Raw genomic sequence first — 21,553 nt, forward strand, 5'->3', positions numbered from 1 at the left:
CAAGCACCTCAACCTCAAGAGCTGCATCTGGACCTTTGATGCTTACTACGACATGACCGAGCTCATCGACGTCTGCGGGGGCTCAGTCACCGCTGATTTCCAGGTACATCAGACCGTCAAGAGCACGTTCTTTCTGTGACCACCGAAAATCTATCAATTAGAACTACTTAACTACGTAGCAGATGCCTCGACTGAGTAGCTTTCCAACCTGATCTGGATCATCACCAAAATGTAATCAATTATTTATAAACTCCCCTCAAGGTCCACTATTAAGTTGTTCTGGGGCTTTTGACCCCAATGTCACACTGTCTTCATCATTACATGTTTGGTCACTTGTCATGGAATTGTTCACACTTTACATTATTCTGAGCACTTTGAAAGTCCATTCTTGGCCATGAAAACAACATGCACCATACCATCCGAGTCTCCAGAACGAGCAAGTGAATAGAGATTTGTCAAATGATGTTTCCAAGGTGAACTATAAAGCTCAATCAGTTGTTAGTCTCACAGAAGTATACCAGCTTTCTAGAAACAAATTAAAGTCATAAGATCCTTGGCGGAGACAATAGGAGAAATATGGAGAAAATGTTGCATGACATATACACCACAAGAACTCAAGTACTCAATCACAGCAGGTGCTCAATCCTTATATGACCTTCTGAGGGTTCCCAGCCCCCAGGTGCAGAACCAATATAAACAAAGCTGCTGTTCTTCCAGGTTCGGGACTCTGCCCAGTCCTTCCTGACGGTGCAGGTACCTCTCTATGTGTCGTACATCTACGTGACGGCACCGAGAGGCTGGGCCTCTCTGGAGCATCACACGAGATGGAGTTCTCTTCTTCTACGACACCGTACTCTGGAGGACAGGTCAGGAAACTGACTTTATCGCTTTATGAGCAAATCATAAAATGAAGTCACTGCAAGGCATCCATTATGCATTTCTTCTGGATCCACTACATACACTTTTAAAGTTTAACCTACTCTGTGTATCGCAAAACAAAGAGTCTCTTCCAAATGATTATGAGAACATTTATTGCAGCTTTTGAAAGCAAATCATTTTTATCTTTCCAGGCATTTATTGTGAAAACGGAGCAGAAGAGGTTCAGGATGAAAATCCACAACTTATACAGTTTACATGCTTTTTTAAAACTTTCTTTTAAGATTAATTTAGGGATGGATTTGGTCCCTGTTTGCAAACATCTGAACATTATGTGAAATGATCAGAATCCATATATGCTGTTTTATTTAACAAAACTAAACCAGTGTTTTAATCCAACCTCGATCTGACCTTTGACACCCTTGGCTGGTGCTTCCTGTCTGCAGGTATCCAGACTGACAGCGTCCTCTCAGCCAGACTGCAGATCATCAGGATCTACATCAGAGAAGACGGACGACTGGTGATTGAGTTCAAAACTCATGCAAAATTCAGAGGTCAGTTCAGTACATCCACCACAACATTTCATATGTTTTGGGTCAGACAGAAGTCCATACCTCCTTGTTTTTTCTTTAGAAGGTGTCTGCTGTCGTATTAATACAACAAATGTACTTAGAAGACTGATAGACAAGAGAACAGAGGGTTATTTTGGTGTCATATTTCCAAATTTCCTTCCTCCAGGTCAGTTTGTCCTTGAACACCACACTCTGCCGGGCCACAAGTCCCACCTGATGGCGCCCGACCACCTCGGAGGCATCGAGTTTGACATACAGCTGCTGTGGAGCGCTCAAACCTTTGACTCACCATACCAGCTGTGGAGAGCCACCAGCTCCTACAGCAGGTCAGTCGGTTCCCACAGCCGTAATCAGAAGGGGTGAAGGAAGGCTACCATTCGTTTTTCAATCACACTGACATTTCTCAGTTCAGCTGGATGGGAAATATGAAAGTGGTTCAGTTAGTAGTTTTTAGTAAATGTTGATCATTTGCTCAACAGTGACATTTAAAGTAAAGAACAAACGTAACCAAATTTGATTTAAGATTTAGGAAAACAAAACATCAGGATATTGGGAACTTTCAGACCTTTTTAGAGTAGGATTTCTCCAGGGAGCCTCAGACAGTTCCTTGTGGAACAACTAGAATGTCACTTTATGTGGAAAACCTTAAGTCAATTTGACTTCTGATTTCTTTAATCATGCTCCTTTGGATTCAGAAGATCAACCCTTTGATCCTTCATTGTAACTCACTGTGCATTGGTAATAACCTTTCTGTGTTGTCTTAATGTGTATCCTTCAACAGGAAGGACTATTCTGGGGAGTACACAGTCTTCTTGATCCCCTGCACTGTCCAGCCCACTCAGCCTGGATCGACCCCGGTGACAAACCTCTGTCCTGCACGGCTCACGCTCCAGAGAAGTAAGTCCCTGCTTGAGTCCAAACTCTTGTGGTTTGATGACGACATATTTTAGGGAGCCAGGTCACATGAAACCTGTACTGTCTTGCTGTTCTCCGTCAGGTTTCTGGTGCCGATCGCCTTCCAGCAGACCAACCGGCCTGTTCCTGTGGTTTACTCCCTCAACACGGAGTTCCAGTTGTGTAACAATGAGAAGGTGTTCATGATGGACCCGGCTACCGCTGATGTGTCTATGGCTGAGATGGACTACAAGGGAGCATTCTCCATGGGTATGAAAGGAGAGAAACAGAACTACCTTCTTGAAACAGCCTTTTAGAAATTTTCTCTTGTAGGAGTTGCACATGCGCAGTTCATAGATACGGACTTCTAGCTAATCAGAAGCAAAGTAGGGCAAGTCATGAGAAGCCTCTTCGGCGTAGATTAAGCTGTATATGTTCCCCTTACCATCTTAGCAACATAGACTGGAGCAAGAGTTTCAGAGTGGTGATTTATTAATCTGTAACAAATGTATCTTTCATCTATAAAGTTTTAACTGAGCTCTGTCTCTTCATCACAGTGACAATTTTATGTCCATTGACTGCCTGGAGGGTAGCTAGTGTTTGGAAGGGAGAGGAGAGGCAGTAGGCGGTTGTCTTGTCACTGTCTGCTGCAGCTCAGTGTCGGATTAGCCGCAATGGCGAGCATTATGATGCGTGTTTCTCTGTGTCGTCACAGGGATCAAAGGAAAATGGCTGTGCTACAAACGAGCTGTTTTCAAGCAGTTCAGAACAGAGTTTTCTGTGGGAGATGGGAACTCTCTTTGGGGTGGACTTTGGGCTTTTTCACTTTGCAAACCTATTACATGCACAAAAACGCATAATATGACCTCTTTAAATAATTTTAGGAGATTCTCTACTGACCTTTCTTTGAATTTTAACAACACACTGTCCTGCTTTGTTTCTTACATCCATATCCTGGTTATGAATCATATTCTTTCAGCCATATACAAACAAATCCTCTTCATCATAAAACCTGCAAACGACCGGTGTAGGATCTGAATTTATTTCATGTTATCAGTTACTAAGAAGTTCTTACCAAGATAATGTTGTAATCTTGACTTCTTCTAAGTCACAGATCAAGAATTCTTGTGGTTTATGCAGAAGAAACTGAAACATTTTTATGCACTTCTACAAATAAAATAAAAACCTGTCCTGATCTGTCTGCTGCCCCCTGCAGGTCAAACTCTGTATGGCAGAGTATTGTGGAACCCTGAGCAGAACCTGAACGCAGCCTACAAACTGCAGCTGGAGAAGGTTTACCTCTGCACTGGCAGGGACGGATATGTTCCCTTCTTTGACCCCACAGGAACGCTGTACAACGAGGGGCCACAGTACGGCTGCATCCAGCCCAACAAGCACCTGAAGCATCGCTTCCTACTGCTGGTACAAATATATATTTCTTTACTCTGGTCTGGGGTACATATTTAAAGACCGTTATTCAAAATACTGCCACCCTCAGGTCAAATATCATTACCATAATCAGTATTATTTTATTTTTTAATGTTACCTTTGTTTTACCTGAAGTCTCATTGAGATCAAAATCTCTTTTACAAGAGAGACCTGGCAGCCAAGGTAGCAGCCATACATAAACACAACATATTAAAATGCTACAAAAAATACATAATGTCTCCTTCACCACATTCTTTATGACGCTCTTAAATTTATCAATAGATATACACGTTTCTAATTTAAGATCTTTTTGCAAATTATTCCATGCCCAGGGAGCATAGTATGAAAATGCAGTTTTCCCAGATCTGTCAAAACCATGGTTACATTAAAAAGCAACCACTTGGAGAAGCGTATCTGGTAACTAGTAGGACTGAGACAGAGAAGGGTATAGAGGTAAGCTGGAAGTTTACCTAGCATGCCTTTATGTATAATAATATGCCAGTGCTGTTGTGTCGGGTGGTCAGTGATGTCCAACCCACCAGATCATAAAGAATGCAATGGTGAATGAGGGACTTTACATTTGTAATAAAGCATAGAGATGCATGATACACTGAATCAAGGCTCCATAAGATGGAGGAGGCTCAGTGCATATATAATATGTCACCATAGTCAATCACAGACAGAAAAGTAGCTTCCACAAGTGTTTTTTTGGCATTGAAATTAAAGCTAGATTTATTTCTAAAATAAAAGCCAATCTTCTTAGCTTCCTAACTAGATTAGGAATATGTATTTAAATAAAAGTTTGTCGTTTTCCATATACCTAAGTACTTGTATGTGGGCACCCTTTCAATGGATTTACCATCAGACGTAAAAATGCAAAGATCAGCAAGCAACTGTAGGAGAGCTTTTGAGAAGACCATTCGTTTTCTGAGGATTTAAAACCAGTTTTAAAATGAGCAGAGCAGTTTGTAATGACTGAAATGCAATCTGAAGCTCTTGCACAGCCTGTGCTATGGAAGGAGCATGTGTATAAATGACAGTGTCATCAGCATAGAAGTGTATTTTGCTTGAATGTCCTTACCTAAGTCATTTATAAAAATAGAGAACAGAATAGGTCCCAAAATAGACCCCTGTTTTCTGTCTAAGGCACCATAAGATCGTTTATTACCACCATAGCAGCAGTAATAAAAATGATCCAGATTGTTGGGACCTGCAGGTTTTTTGTGGTCAATGACTTTCATAGCTTTACAAATTTGAGCAACTGAAATAGTTTTAAAATCAAACAAATCCAGTTTTCTATCATTTGCAGCTCGGCAGAATATGGGACAGGTGCATTTACATTTGCTGTCAACTGCAGACCCAGCACAGATAGTGTTTGTTTAACTGACTGAACATTGCAGCTTTATCCTTTATTTCATCTGAGCCAACCAGAATATGTTCAGGGAGGCTTGAAGCAATATGTGTACCTGACATGGTTTTAATTACTTTCCAGAATATTGCGGGGTTATTTGGATTCTCTGTAACTGTCTTCAGATAAAACTCTGATTTGGAATTTCTTATCATCAAGGTGCACTTGTTCCTTAGGGTTCTAAACGTAGTCCAATCAGCAGAGGTGAGCCACATAAGGGTAATCAGAGAAAACATACCTCAAAGCCCGTTGGGGACAGTTGCACAACGTTTCAAGGAAACATGTCGTTCAACCTGCAAACCGCAGACAGCGGTGCCAAATGTTTTCAGACTGAACACGCTTCTGCTGTTGTTTCACAATAAAATACTTTCTTTGCTAGAAGCCTTTTAATGTGAAATGGATACAGTAGATGTTGAGTCATTAAGAGTACTAGTGCAGTGCCTGTTCACAGGGGCTGAAGTGACACCTCCCTATGCTTTTTAAACTGTGCAGTGCTTGTTCAAAATGTGTCGTTTCACCTACAGCATTAATGACAGTTCAAAGCCTGTGGGTTATTTAAATTACTGACGTTGTTGTCGTTGACAAACCATCGTAATCTGCAGCAGAAATTCTCCACTCGGTCAGAAGCTGTGGAATTATACCTTTCATCTACACTATTTTTTAGACAGCGTTGAAGACAATTCTTTCTTGAATGTCACCATATAGAGCCATTGGTTGAGTTCATTATTTACATTTTTTGTAACTTCCAACAGGTAGATAAGGAACAAACCTGACTTTTTCAAAAGAAACTTTGTGCCATAGGAACATACATTGACTTTAAAGTGCTCTGATTATTTTCTCTCTTCATGTTTCCTCTGCAGGATCGTAAACAGCCAGACGTTTGTGACAAATTTTTCCATGATGTTCCCTTCGAGGCTCACTTAGCGTCAGATATCCCAGAGCTGCAGTCCATGACAGCCATGCCGGGCGTCGACGGCTTTACAATGAAGGTTGATGCTCTCTACAAGGTGTGTGGAAACACCTGCGCTACATCATGTGTTGTGTTGAACTTCTTCCCCCATTGAGTGATTTGATGGACGTTTACTTCCTGAATTCAGGTTCCCATAGATATATTTTAGGGATTATTATTTTCATGGGGAACAAGACTAGGAGCTTTTATGTTTTAATTGTGTAAAGTCAACTTTACATGAGCATACAGACCTGGATATTGTGGACTTATTTTTGAGAAATGTTGATGTTTATCTGTTTAGCCAACTTCCCACAAGCTTAAATGAGCTTCCACCAATCAGAGACTGTTACCATGAACATGTTACCTAATTTAAAGTTGAATAGTGGGCAGTTGCATTGTGGGTAATGTAGGCAACAACTTTTCTCCAATTGTCTGCATTGAATTAGAGTTTTTTGAATCTTATGATGTTATAGGAGTGCGATGATATTTCACTGGACTCTCTTTAAGCATCTTACGTTGTTCGCTGATTTAACAGGCAGTTGGATGTCAAAGCATAAAGTCTTTACATTGTGACTTTTCAAAAGTGGCACTTATGGTAAAATGTTGGTGAATCCAGGCTGCTGAAATAAAAGACAGATTTGTTCAGTGCAGTAGCTAACCCCCTCCTTCTTTCTCTCTATTGATTGACAGGTGGAGGCGGGGCACCAGTGGTACCTGCAGGTGATTTATGTGATCAGCCCGGAGTCGCGGTCCAGCCCCAGGATTCAGCGCTCGTTGACCTATGAGCTGAGCCGCTCCAAGCGCGACCTGGTTGATCGCAGCGGGCGTCTGACGCTGGACGAGTCGCTGATCTACGACAATGAGGGCGACCAGGTGAAGAACGGCACCAACATGAAGTCGCTCTACCTGGAGGCCGGGCCCACAGCAACCTTCAACGCCCACATGGGCAGCACGGTGGGCGGGGGAGTGGCAGCCGTCACCCTGCTGGTCCTGGTCCTGCTGGCCTCCTGCTTCCTGTTCCGCCGCTGCCGACAGTCGGGCAAGAAGAAGAGCAAGAAAGCTCAGAAAGTGTACGAGGAGTATCCGCTCAACACCAAGGTGGAAGTGTGCATGGACAAGTGTGTGGAGAAGAACTTCAGCAGCAAACACTGCACAGTGAGGAACATCAACATCCTCAACCGCAACCAGGAGCCCAACGGCAAGGCCAAGGTCAAACAGGTCAACCTGGAGGTCAAACTCCACAACAACCTCAACGATGGCACTGAGGTCTGAAACACTGACGAGGAAGGAAAGGAGAGAGGAGGAAGAGGAGGAGGAGGAAGTAAAATAAAAAAAGGTATTTTCTAAAAGAAAGTTTGTACTTAAGGAACGAGATGTTTGTTAATGTATTTTTATACCACTTTGAAAAAGGGAAGAGTGTGACGTGCAGACAGATACGCAGCGTTGTAATCATTTCGCAACTGGGCTACCTCAGGAATCCATAAACCACTCAGCTGCGTGAAACAGCCAAAACATCTGCGTCTGATCATCCAAACTCTATCTGAAGCTGTGGCTAATTTCATCACTGTCTTACTTGACATTTACATCCTTTTTAGCACCAAAATGGTGACTGGTAGCTCAGACACTGGTGATTATTCTGACAAAAAAAACACTACTTTGCTGCATTGAGTCATTTCACTGCTACTAAATATTACAACTGTAGAGTTGCAGCCAGTGTCGAAGTCCTCCTTTTCAGCATTTATCATCCACTGTTTCTGCTGAAAAATGAACTCTGCAAACTCTGATTAAACAGAACAAAGTCTCATTTTCCCGTGGAGTGGCTTCTACATCGGCTACAGCTGCTTCTGACTGCTGTGAAAGTATTAAGCACGTACATTGTGCTGCTATTGTCCGAGGCTGAATGAGTGCAGAGTGTAAATAATAACAAAAATGAATGATACCTATTCAAGTGCAATTATGCCATACCCTTTGTTAATCCTTCCCTCATAAGCAGGAACTTTATTTGCATTTTTAAAAAACATGTATTTCCAGCCTTACTTAGAGACATTTGTACTCTCACGTTGAACAAAGAGATAATTCTTCTTGTTTCAACACAAATTCTTATTTTCTTGTTTGTACTGTACTCTGATAGCTGCCAATATTAAGTGCCATGCAGTATTTTTCCTCATGAATTTCAAAACGAATCATCCAAAGTGTTTTCTTTTTCTTTTCCAAGAGTGAGAAAGTGGACATTTCCATGTGATTGTTAAGACAACAAAGGTTTCAGATCCCGTCCACATGACTGAGCGCTTTAGCCTTACTACTGTTCTACTGAAAGAATCATTTTTTAAAATGATGTATTTTATAAGAGATGTGTGTCTACCTGCCTTCGTTCTGCCCAAAGACACAAATCCCCTCACTTTTTAGTTACTCACATCTCACTAAAATGTTTTTTTTCTCATGTATGTATTATTTTGTTACCCTCTTATGATGTATTATGTTACGCTCAGCTACTGATGTACCCATGATGTAAAAGTAAGTGTAATTTTTTAAGTGTATGACACTGGTTGGAGAGCACTGCAAAAGAAAAAACTTGTGTGAGATGTGGACGTGTTTCTCTCCACTCCCCTCTCTGATCCCACCTCCTGTTTTCTTTTAACTGTGTGCCTATCAAAATAAACACGGGAACAGGAAATGATGGGAAATGACAATATATTTTTGGTGCTATCATCTTGTGGAAAATAACAATGCTATCAACATGATGCCTGTATTTGGTGCCTTTTTTAGTAATAAAAAAATGTTGAAACCCATGATTGTCTGTATAAAATATCCATTATATTTGATTCTTTTCACAAAAAAGTACAAATGAAAAATGAAATCTTACATCAGTGAAGATGACAGTAAACTAATGTGAATGTTTTTTTCTGCAAGATTTAGTAGAAATATTTTAATATATTGTACCCATAATGTAAATGCAAAATGTGGGGGTTTTGGGGGCATTTGTTCAACAATATGTTGATGTTTACAGACAGTGAAGTAACAAAAAGTGATATCACCAACATGTTTTCCGGGAAGCTATCTAAATGATGGCTTGTAAAGTTCTACTGTTGTACTGTACAGTAAAATGTGAACACTTCATTTTAACAAACACAAATAAATTATAATTATCACTGAACAGCTATAGCGCCAATGATGTTGTAATCACGCACCAATTGGTGAATTCTAAAGGTAGATTGCCCAAACACATCCCTACCCAGTGCAAAAGCAAATAGCCATTTAGCTTCGAATATGGTAGAGAAAACCACAGCGTAATGTCAAGGCTATTCATAAATGGAAAAAAACAATTCAATGTAAAACTTCCCAGAGAACTGAGAATGTCTTGAGTTGAAGCTACCCTGTGCTAAACCTCAGCTCTTTATGTTTATCATAAAGAGTACAGTCTAGATCTGATCTAAATGAAAAGTACACTGAGACAACTTCTGTTATGATTTGGCACAATATAAATAAATTGACTTTGATTTTGACTAAACTAAAACTCCAGTCTGTATCCTCCCAACAACCCAGCTGACTAAACTCACCTGCTGCATTTCCGGGCAGTGTGGTGGGAAGACACTGTTACTGTCCTCCTGTCAGATCTGTCGGGCGATCACAGGGACTGTGTGATGTGCATTAGCTGAAGAGAGGACTAACACTTGAGGTCTGCCAGAGGCCAAGAAGAAATCTGCTCCCTCTCCCTCACCGCAGGCCCTCTGTCGTTCTCTGATGCTTTACTTTCATCTTCAAACTACTAAACTGGTAACTTGTTTACAGTCTTAGAGCAAGCTTTGATAGACAGACGTGATTTGAAATCATGAAGGTTCAAAGTCTTGAGAGAGATTAAGACCATTAAAGATTGATTTCAAACATGAGCACAGCCAGAGCAACAGACAGCCAAGTTAAAAATTAACACTACTGTACAGATGTAGTGCAGCAAGTACACAGTAAAAAATGACTTCTATATTATAAAAATATTAAGTTTATCCTTGCTGAAAATCTTCAGAATAGAAGACACACTTTTTTTAAATCACTGACTGCAACTGTTTAAAATTGCATTCAAAAAATTATGATTCAGTTTGAATTAATGATTTGTCAATGAATAAAAAATAATTGATGTAAATGATGAAAATGGATTTGAGTGTTTTTGATGACTTTGTGATCAGATAACTTGTTAGGCATTTGTCATTTATTAACTGAATGGTTCAATCCAACTGATTATTAGGTTTTTTTTAAATCATTAAATGATGACATGAACTGTTTCTTAGGCAGATTCTGACTCAACATATAAACAACATAAAAGAAGCAGTTATGTCATAATTGTGTTTACTCACATAAGAAATACTCTACATGTATCAAATAGTTTTCAAAGTTGTTCACAAAGTTTTAATAATTTACTAACAATTTCCTCTGTTTTCTAAAACAATGCAATATAATTACGTCCTAGTTACAGTAATTTGAAGTATATAATTCCAGTTACTTGCTAGCATAATGCAGCCAATGCACAGCAGGTCAGCTAAACCTTCAAAAATATGGAAGTTCTATAGGAACGCATACAATTCCACAAATCAAGTGGCACAACTAAATAAATAATTCATGAATAATATGGAGGGATTTAATTGCGCTTAGAGCTTAAATTGAGGGAATTTACATACACATCCTGCATAGTTCTTTACTGGAAACCCTCTGGGAAATAATATATATATTTGGAAATTACAAAACAAGGCTACACCGAAACAAAAAAAAAACAGTCGCAGATGTTAACATGGTTAGAATATATCTTAAGATTTAAGATTGTACATAGAATACATGAAGTCAGAGGAATGCAGTCACCTTATTACACACTTAGGTTCCTCAAATGTTTATTTTAGTTTTTGCTTAATACTGTTTTGACCAACAATAGTGCATCGATTGTTGACAAAAGATTGAGATTTACCTCTCCTCCACTATGGTGATGTGGTGTGCAGCATAGTGCAGACTATTGAACTTCCTTGTAGTCCTGTCAGTAACCAGATAAATTATTATATTTGATCTTGTGTCACTGTTGTCCTTCAGCTTCTTCAGCTGGTGATTTTGTTTATTTTGTTAAACAATTTTCTTTACATAGTAACAGTATGGTAATACTTTAAAGTCACCAGCAGGGGGCAACCCTGACTCAGCTGCAGGGGTTTCAAGCTTTTCAAGTGTCTCTCAGGGGGCTTTGAGAGGCTTGCAGAGGCCATATTTGGGGAAACTCTGAACTGCAAAGATAAGTAGAAGTGTTTTACTGCACTTGATGATTATAGGAGATGCACATTGTTGTCCTTCATACAGAAACTTCCCCTGATTATGTTATTATGTATCCTTCGAATTAGTCTCATCGAAATCAGGAGGTCTTTTAAGAGAGATCTGTGTCATAAAAACATATGAAACAATCAAAATTTATAGACATATTAAATACATTCTTGTATTTCAGGAACTTCTGTATTTAATGATTTTACAAATAATATACTAGAACAGTTTTTATGTTTATTTATTAAAATGTGCATTTATTCATTTCTCATTTATATCAACCGATTGTATCGTACATGCTCATGTTTATACATATCTATCCTGTATTGTGTTTACGTTTACTCATAAAATGTGTGAACTGTACATCCTCACACTTTTATGTAATTTATTATTGAGCTGATTTCCATGTGTGTACGGAACTTCTTGTTTCTGAATTTTTTATTGATACATTACAATTTTCCTTTTCCCAGCTTTCCTCCGAGTGATCAATATACCTTCAGTGTAGGAATGTAAAAATTGCTAAATTATTTGATGAAGACAGAGGACAGGGGGTTGTTGCTACTTTTTGTTTTAGCCATTTAATAGTGAAGATGTTACATTGCCAGTGTGTTGTAATAACTGTTAAAATATAATTAAATATACTTTCAAAAATAGCTGCTTATCCAAATTGCTCTATAATGCAGTAAACAGTACTGTTGTATCCATCAATTTATAAGGCAAGTCAAATCTAATTGTTAATCATGTATTATTTATAATTTGATAAAATGATTTTGTGACACAAAGTTTACAAACTGTAATAAGTTAGTAATACATTACAATGTCATCATAGGTTGACAATCTAATCATTACACTATTTTTTGATTTGTCACCCATATTACTTTTTGTTTCACTTTTATTTTTCAGCCATTATTATTAGAATCCACAAATCACAAACTGTCTGACTCTGGCAAATTAGAAGAATAAATATTAAAGTACATAGTTAATAAAAGTTATTAAGTAAAGATCAGAGTAGTAGTTTCCTGATAGTAATGCAGCTCAGTGATCTATAAATAAAAAAAAGGAATGTCTTGTCTCATACAAATGCTTTTATTTTCAGCAAACTTAACATGTGGTAATATTTGTATGAACACAAAAAGATTAAGCAACTAAGAGAAAAACTGAACAAAGACAGGTGAGTAACAGAGATGGAAAAATGTTTCCCTGAACAACGGGGGAGTCAAAATCAAAGTAATAATCAGTATCTGGTGTGGCCCTGTACAGGTGTTGTCCCATGTGGTCTGCCACTGTGAGGATCAGCTGTCTTTCCTGTCTCCCTGTAGTGCTTTCTTAGGTGTCTCACAGTACAGACATTGCAATTTATTGAAACAATTTATTGCTTATTAACATTGGTTTTTCAGAGTCAGTAGAAAGGTTTCTTTAGTGTTCTTAGTTTTTATAACTGTGACCTTAATTGCCTAGCGTCTGTACGCTGTTAGTGTCGTAACGACCATTCCACAGGTGCATGTCTATTGATTGTTTATAGTTCATTGAACAAGCATGGAAAAACATTGTTTACACCCTTTACAATAAAGATCTGTAAAGTTATTTGGATTTTTACAGAATTATCTTTAAATAACAGCGTCCTGAAAAAGGGGCGTTACTTTTTTTGTTGAGTTTATAATAAGAATAAAATACTGAAAGTTGATGACCTCATAGTTGTTATTGTTCATTTACTCATTTCATCTGAACGGTAGAACAGACTTTGGATAAAAAGAACAGACAAATCGCAAACAATGCACAATACTGAAACAGGCTCACTGCAATGGTTTTGTTTCCTTTTTTGTTTTGAAAGTATCCTTCCATATGTGTCTTCAAGGTACCAGGTTGTTTATTAGTCACTATACAGCACAAGGCTGAATAACGAAATTAAATTTGTAGTTCCTTCATGCTACACGCACAACATATAATTAAGTTTAGGCCTATATTAAAATATGGTAACATGAAATAAAATAAAACAATATATACAGTTATTTATGTACTATCTTGTGTACTTATCCTGCCTTTCAATGTTTCCACCTTGATTTTCTGTCCAGCAGTTTCACTTCTATCTAGTTATTCTCTCCTCACTTTTGTATTCACTGTGTGCTCCCTTTATCTGTTGTCACACGTTCCTGTTCTTTCCCAGTGTTTTAGATTTCCTAGCTGATTTTCTGTAGCTTTTGGTTTTTGTTTATTGCCTGCTCCCTTTTGGATAAGTTTGTCTTTGTGGATTGCTTGCCTGATTTGGACCCTTGCCAGCCTTCACCTTATTGTATTCCAGTGTTTTATTTTAGTATTAAACTGAACCTGCTCTGTCTGTATCGGGGCCCACTCCCTTGATTTCCGGTTTCCTCGTTTGACATACCGTGACAATCAGTCCATTAAGGAAGAACAGGTTCAAAACAAATCAATAACAACTCATTTGCAGCAGCCTTCGGTTTAAAAATGCCAGATGGCCTTGTGAAGACAGACAATATCCAGACACATTCATAACTCACACGTATCTGGAGACTAAAACCTCCTGATCATCCGAGTAAGTTGTAAGAAATCTGTGAGACAGTGCTGCTAAGAGATGTCATTTAAATATTGGAAGAATGTCAGGAGCTTGAGGGGAGTCTGGGAGAACTTTCTTGGTAAATCGAAGTTTTGTTCAAAGATGATTTTTTTTTCTTGAGCTGCTTAAAACTGTGACATCTGCTCTGAAAAATAAATTTAAAAATAACAATAAGTAAAATCATATCTGGTTCATTTTAGAAAAAGTAACATGACTTGAGGTGACTTGAGCAAATGATTAAATGATGACCTTAAACTGACTAACTTTAAATGTTGATATTCAGATGTTTTACCCCCTGGGTTTATGCAGTTTTGGAAATTAAATGTTCAGATGTTGCCCAAAAACGTGTCGTGACAAAAAGAACGCAGACTTCAAAAGGTGGATGTCTTTCTCATCTGTATACATAGCATACACTGTTAAATAATATAATAGAGTTGTTATTGTTGCAAAGTATTCAATGTCTCATATACGGCATTTGCTGGTAAACTAGAGAATCGGAAAGGTCAGACAAAATTCCTGCAGGTAGAGCCAAAGAGCAGAAGACTTTAAATCAAAAGGCAGTAAAATGTGACTGCTCTTTAGTTACGCCTTTACACAGAACCACAAATTTGATCACACATAAAATATACCTAAATAATGTAAAGTAGACCTAAATACCTGAAGTCTGTGTTCTAACCTGGAAGTGACAAAACACAACAATACTGCAGAAAACTGAGAAAAGACCATTACAGTAATTTAACCTGCTGGAAAGGAAAGCGTAGACTCTCTAAGTTTCTCTAAGTCCTGCCTGGACGTGAACATCTGCGAGGAAATATAATGTTTCATAAATTCCTGGACATTTTATGTATGCTGTAAAACACATCAGCTGCAGCCTCTTATTGCCTCCAAATGAAATCTACAGACTTTGTGCATCGTCTTTCTGCAGCACCTCATGTCGCTCTGTGTTTCAGTGCTGCAGTCAACGCTCAGACTCGGGCCAGACACACTCACAGACTACTGAGGTGGATGAGAGCCTGAAGGCAAAGACGTTTTCCTCATTAAAGCCAAAACAATCACCCAGAGTCCTTCACTCTGCCCCCCAACAATCTCTCCCTCTTTATCTAAACTGAAGGAAAACAGGAAGAGACGCTTCAGGGCTACAGCTATACATCTTAATATTCTGAAGGCTCACACACCCTTTGTTTGTGTGCGTGTGTGTGTATGCAGTATAATAGTAAAACAGCACAAAGCATAACACTGTTATTACAAGCCATGTTTGTGACCTATTTAAAGGCAGACTGTTAAACTGCAGATATTCATGCAGATAAAAAATGTTTGTGAGTCATTAATACATGATATTTGGCCTGAATAATATGCAGCTTTGTCTCATTAAATAGGGTCAATGGGAGGGTTCCTTCCTGGTTAATCAACAAACTGACTGTAACAACAGAACAAACAATGTTGGAACATGACACACACCAACAAAAGTGGTATATCACTTGATGGAAAGGCTCACTGAGTTTCAACCTGAATGTTATTAAAATATGGTTTACCATAATTTTTTATGCATTGCAGAACGTCAGTGATGGACGCTTTTTCCACAAACACAGTCCAAAGTATTAATTGCTCAGGCTTTAGAAACAAATTAGAAAATGTGTGGTCTTCTCTCAGACACATATGCCCTATCAATAACAGACCACAGTACTTTTTATTATTATCATTGTTATTGGACAGCAATAGTGTGGAGACGACAGAAAACAGGGGAGAGAAAAGATGTAACAAAGGCCGGGGATTTGCTTATGGCAGTAACCATAAAGTCCGCGATCCCACACTGCATTTATAATTAACTTCCTGCTTCTGGCACAGGTGTGGCTAAGAACCAGTCAGTCGATAAAACCTGAATAACCTGATTGCAGGCATGATTTGAAACCCTCTTGTTTTCAGTAGAATATGTAAACATGTCCGACCATCCCCTCAGCCACCTATTTTGCCAATTATTTATCATTTTTATTGTCCTGTATGAATATAAGGTATTCCTGAATGTACACTCATCATTGTAAGTCTGTTTTGTCTAATTATATATAATAATAGCGTTTTTGAGCAACTACTGTATTTTATGTCAATCCTATAATCCTACAATACTGAGTTTTTTAATGACCTTGTGCGTTTTTTTTCATGCCCTATTTATATTCCCTCAGACATTCTTACATGGGCTGAGAACTTTGTTAAGTCTTCCGTATAGCATTACTGAAGTTCTTTGTATCGGACTCATGCATGAATCCCCTAATTTGTGGCTGCAACATCTGTGACAATGTGTGCTCTCAGAGCTGTGTGGAGACAGAGCTACTCTCCAGTGAAGAAGATGAAACTCACAGGGGAAAACTAAGAAAAACGTAGGCTCATGTAGTTCATGTAGTTCACCCATGCTCGCTGAGCTCCAGACTCCCAACTGGTGTGTGATGCCAAGTGTAAAATGTAACAGACCAGAATTCAAGAGACGAGCTTTTATCCCTCCTGACATGAATCCAGGAAATGCAAGATTGTCCATGGATTTCTCCAATTAGATTCTTCCCACAGAAAAGTCTCCATTCATAAACTGGACTGCCATTCAGAAGTAGAGTAGACCAGTAATACAGTCTACCAACAACTCCCTGCCTCACTGTGTGTGAGGATGAGTGGAGGCTGCAAAGAAGGCTGGCAACACATTTAATCCCTAAACATACAGTTTCCCCCTTAAGTAGCTTTAAGGATGGAAAGATTAGGTTAGTCGATGGTTGACAGTATCCATATGTTCTGTATCAGCTTCTTCCAGCTCTTTCACTGAAGCTGGTTTGCAGTCAAATATTCGAACACGAAACATGTTTTTATTGCTGCACTTGACTTATAACATCTTTGGAAACTTTGGTGGTTTCAGATTTTTTTACAAGGTGTAACGGGGGTCTTAATACTGGTCTGCACAACATACGTTTGTAAAGATGGAAGAAGACAGAAATCTACCTTAAAATGAAGCCACTTAGAGTAGTGAGTAGAGTTGTGATTCGTGGTCATGGTCTTAGTATGGAGCTGAGTTGTCAGAAGTTAACAAAAAATGCATTGTTGATTTTTCCTCTAACGTTTAATTTGAAGGATTTTTAGAGGCCCAAAGAGATGAATGAAGCCAGCATTACAAGAATTATTAATAATTAAGAAGTCGGAATAATACCAATAAAAGTACATTTTTTGGGGTAATCGGTTTGTCTTTATTATCACTGTAATTATCTTGTGATCAGGTTTATCAGGGGGCCCCTGTTGGGTACTGACCTACAAGTTGGGAACCACTGGTTTAAGAAGTTGCAGCAAAATGGCTCGTTTGTCTATGAGTATTTTTTGTTATGCTTGCTTTGTGAGCAACCTCTCAATGCCCAGTCAACTTGTCAGTGGCCAAACAACCCACCAAACTGTCATCAGAATTGAACTTAAATGTTGCTAAACTGTGATTGGTACAATGTGTCACATCACCTTTTTCTGCGTCGTGCCTACTTCAAACCAATGAGAAGAGCTCAGTCAAAAACACAAATCTCTCATGTTAAATAACCAAAACAATTTTTACTTTGGCAGCATTAAAGTTCATTTTAATTATTTTGCACTGCTTTGAAAGACTCTTCTGTTTGTTCTGGACCGTTGGTATGAACTGGGTTTGTCTTCACCCATTGAGATATGCCCTAAACTTCCAGACGGTCAGAGGTCAGCCCTAGAAGTGGTACAGTTTTCTGCTCAGATACTCCAGCAAAGTGAATGTTTGTCAATACATCTCCTTGCTAAATGATGATCTAGTTGGACTGTATTTTTCTGTGTGTGTTTGTGTATTCAAACACCAAGAGGTGGCAGCATACAGCCAAACAACAACAAGTGTGTCAGAGAGGAAAGACTCCCCCCTGCAGAAGCAGGATGTGTCCAGACATGGGGGTTTATACAGTCATGTGATCCCGCTCTGCTCCTCCTCATCTCTTATGTAATCCCCATCTCAGCCATGTGCTCTCCTATACCCACTGACCTGAATATGGAATTTATGGCCGGTTACCCACAGAAATAGACATTTTCCACCTCTAGAAGCTGGTGTATTAACGACAGAGGTGACGTTGAGTGATGTTGCACATGAGTTAGACTATGAAGGGATGAAAGTGTGCAGAATTATGAGGCGGATTCTCCAGCCTACTCACATGCCTTTGTTCACAAAACCTGTAGTTCACAGAGCCAGCTGTCACACCACTTCCTCACTGGCAGTGTCTGGTGAAAAATAATGTTTTTTCCACTGTAGATGATCATTAAAAATGAAGAGACTTACGTGAGAACAGTTTATGCACTTACTGAGGAAGTAACAGTGTACAGTGCCTTACAAAAAAGGCCAGCAATGTTTAACAGGCAGAACAAAGACACTGATGAGAATAGTGTTTTGCTTAGGATATTTAATAATGAAAAGGATGATAAATGTGACAGAGGCTAACATATTACTTTAGTGCAGCCTGAGGTTTGTTTATTTCTCCATGCACTGCATTCTTTCCAGCCGTTTTGTGCTCAACCTCAACCAGACTGCTCAGTCTGTCACTCAGGCCGCCCAGTTATACATGAGCATTGTCTGGCTGCTTCTTATGGAAGCTCATTCCCACCAAGAAAAAAAATACCCATGATAAGTCAAAAAATATGACACTATCTCTTAATTTTGACTTACTGATTAAAATTTTTGTCTCAGTACTATTAAACTGGGCCTGGGCTTTTATTTGCTTCAGTCACGGAAAACACCCTGCCTGTAAATGGGACACAGCTCTAATTTCTTTCCCTCAAATATCTTGCTCAGCAAAAATAGCTATGTAGGTCATTGTCAAATAGTTTATTTAAACCAACTCACACTAGGCGATCCATACCATGCCTAAGCATGTTTAATCACCAAAGTCCGGTTTGTTTGACCGCTCCATGCTAAACTCTGCCCAGGCCTGCTTGAAGAGGTGGACTTAGGCACGGTTAGGCCTGACTCCGGCACGGTACGCATCAAGTGTGATCAGTAACCGTGATCAACTATGGAACTCGACATGAAATCCACTGTGCCGTGCCAGAGAGTGCACTTTTTTTTTCTCTCAACGGGAAACGGGTGGAGAGTGTTTCCTCTTTTAATTTACTTGGGAGTAACACTCCTAATTGTGTTAGATATTTTTGTACAATGCCAATAAAGGCTTTCTATTTTATTCTAAAAAACTAGTAACTTTTTACCCATTATTTGTCAAAACGTGTAACCACACTGCGCTTACAAAGGGTTAGTGTTTAATTGGGACTTGTATAGACGGGGTGTAGACACATATTCCAGCATGTATTTCAACCACAGATGATGGCAGAAAATATGAACCAGACTCAGAGCTGTTATCAGTTTGTTTTACAAATCATACCCTGTCACCAAATTAAATTAGTATGAATTTTTGAAAAACCATTTAGATTTTGAATATGCGTTGCATTCATAAAAATAAAAAATAAAAGATTTGCAAGCTGGGTGAGATCACTTGGTCACCTTCACCCCTAGCAGCCCAGCTGCTGATGTGACTGGCCCATCAGCCTCCACCATCATCCAGGGGTGAACAGCCTTATCTTGCTCTTTGAAAATTTACAGTGGGCTCTATGATAGAATTCCTTTTGGAAAAAAAATGTTGGTCTCAGCTTTGAAATCTCATATGTGTTGCTGCCAAATCGGTTTGTCTGAGGATTAAGATCAGGCTTGTGTTTTTACTGGGCAGTTAATAAAGAAAATCAGTACTGCCTCTGTGTACTTTTGGGTCTTTATTTACATGTCTCACCAGACTTAGATGAAAATCTTCTTATCTTATGTCATCTTAAGCAGAGAACACTGTTGCCATAATTTGTTGATTCATCATGAGTACCTTTATTCATATCTGGCATAATGTAATCCATTATTTTTTTCTCTCTTCCTGCCACTGATGGGCTTCCATACATCTCCACTTACACCAATCATAACAATATGAGGGGGCGGAGCCACGTCAGGTTAGGTTGTCACTCTCATTGGGTAAATAACAAACCACCCACTTATTTTGTAGGCTACCGTTGGGAAGTCACTAGAAGTTTAACGTTAGCGAAGCTCCACGAAAATGACACAGACGAACCTAATGACTTCGCTGGGGTGGTTCTGATAAGAAAAGGACGTTTACTTGTGTGAATTTCGGGTTACTATTTAGTTAGCCCACCTGCAGTGGGGTGGCTAGTCTTGTAGAGGAACCGCTGTGGCTGCTAGCGAATATCGTTAGCCGCTAACTACCGCAGCTAGCGAGCTAACTAGCCGTTTCGCCCGAGTGAAGTGACTAAGTCGCGGCGTGCGACGCTAACAACGCCGACGCTGCTTCTGGAGGGCTACTAAGTTGGATATATTCCTTGGAGAGCTTCGTTGCTGCCGCAGGTGCCACCAGACAACACCAGTGCCAGCTGCATTGTTGTGCTTCTCCTCTGTCCTCTTCTCATTGTTGGCGGCGCGTCCTCACTGCACATCGTCCAGGCATGCTAGCAACGGCTGCAGCCAGCTAGAGTGATGACATTAGCTAACGAAACTGTTGTTGTTTTTGGCCATTTGTGAGTGGATGCTGTCACTGGTACGAGCTTTGGGAGATCGAAGGGGTTGTATCGTCCCATCGTGACGCCTGTACTTTCATGTCGTATCACCCGACAGCTAGTAATCTCTCCAGAAGAACCAGACGCGGAGCATGCAGGAGAAGAAAAGATTTCAGATAAGTAGATAGGGGACGTCGGACACAACCGAGTTGAACTGGACTGTGTGGTTCACCACCAAACAGGGATTGCATTGACAGAGAAAGTAAAGGATGAAGAAGTTTTCCAGAATGCCAAAGTCCGAGAGCGGCGGACTCGGAGGGGCGTCCGGGTCCGGTTCCAGCTCCGGAGTCAGCAGCTACTTCGGTAAAGTGTTTGCTGTCGGCCGGTATCAAGTCACCGTGGAAGAGCTTGTGGCAGAGGGTAAGTACTGTAGATTATAAGTACAGTGTGTTCAGTAACCGTGTTCTCACCTGAAGCACCAAGATATTTTCTGGGACACACCGTTATCCGCTGTTTGAAGATAATTTCTCAAACAGGCACAGCAGCGAAGCAACTCCTCCAGCGCTGTTCCTTTTTATGGGTTGGTAATTGGTTTGCACTCCTCAGTAAAAGCCCTAAACATCTGCTTATTTCCCAAGAAATTATATTCAGTGATTGAAATAGGTCGCTCCTCTCTTCCAGGCTATGAACGCTTTGGTGCTTAAACTGGGGCACCAGGGATTTGGTACATAGCTGGAATTAAACTGGTAACTTTTCCCCATACAGCTGCAGTTTACATCCTGCTTCAGCTGCTCCGCTGGGGGTTTGCCCCCAGGTTAACAACGGCCCAAGCCTCCTGTGTCAACATACAGCATATAAAAATCCAGCCAGTTCAAAAATCGCTTTGTCCAACATGCTCACGCAAGTGCTTCTCCAGTCGGGTTTTGCCCCATCAGGCTTTTTTAAGGCATATGGAAAGTTTTGCTCTCTTTGCAGCTGTTAACATTTACAAAGACTAGTTTATCCATAGG

General features: G+C 39.7%; 1 protein-coding gene across 1 annotated transcript; it reads left to right on the plus strand.

Annotated features, from left to right (window-relative positions):
- The first annotated feature begins 907 nt into the window (after positions 1–907).
- On the plus strand, positions 908–7,419 carry LOC119894589 (extracellular matrix protein FRAS1-like). Its single transcript, XM_038707260.1, has 8 exons — positions 908–923; positions 1,323–1,430; positions 1,615–1,778; positions 2,230–2,345; positions 2,446–2,612; positions 3,559–3,764; positions 6,039–6,185; positions 6,818–7,419. Exons 1-8 carry the CDS (start codon positions 908–910, stop codon positions 7,397–7,399), a joined length of 1,506 nt encoding a protein of 501 aa, XP_038563188.1. The 3' UTR covers positions 7,400–7,419.
- The last annotated feature ends 14,134 nt before the right edge of the window (positions 7,420–21,553 follow it).

This window comes from Micropterus salmoides, unplaced genomic scaffold, assembly GCF_014851395.1.
Source record: "Micropterus salmoides isolate LMB-PRFRI ecotype aquatic unplaced genomic scaffold, ASM1485139v1 Ms_hic_scaffold_807, whole genome shotgun sequence".
NCBI classification, from domain to species: domain Eukaryota; kingdom Metazoa; phylum Chordata; class Actinopteri; order Centrarchiformes; family Centrarchidae; genus Micropterus; species Micropterus salmoides.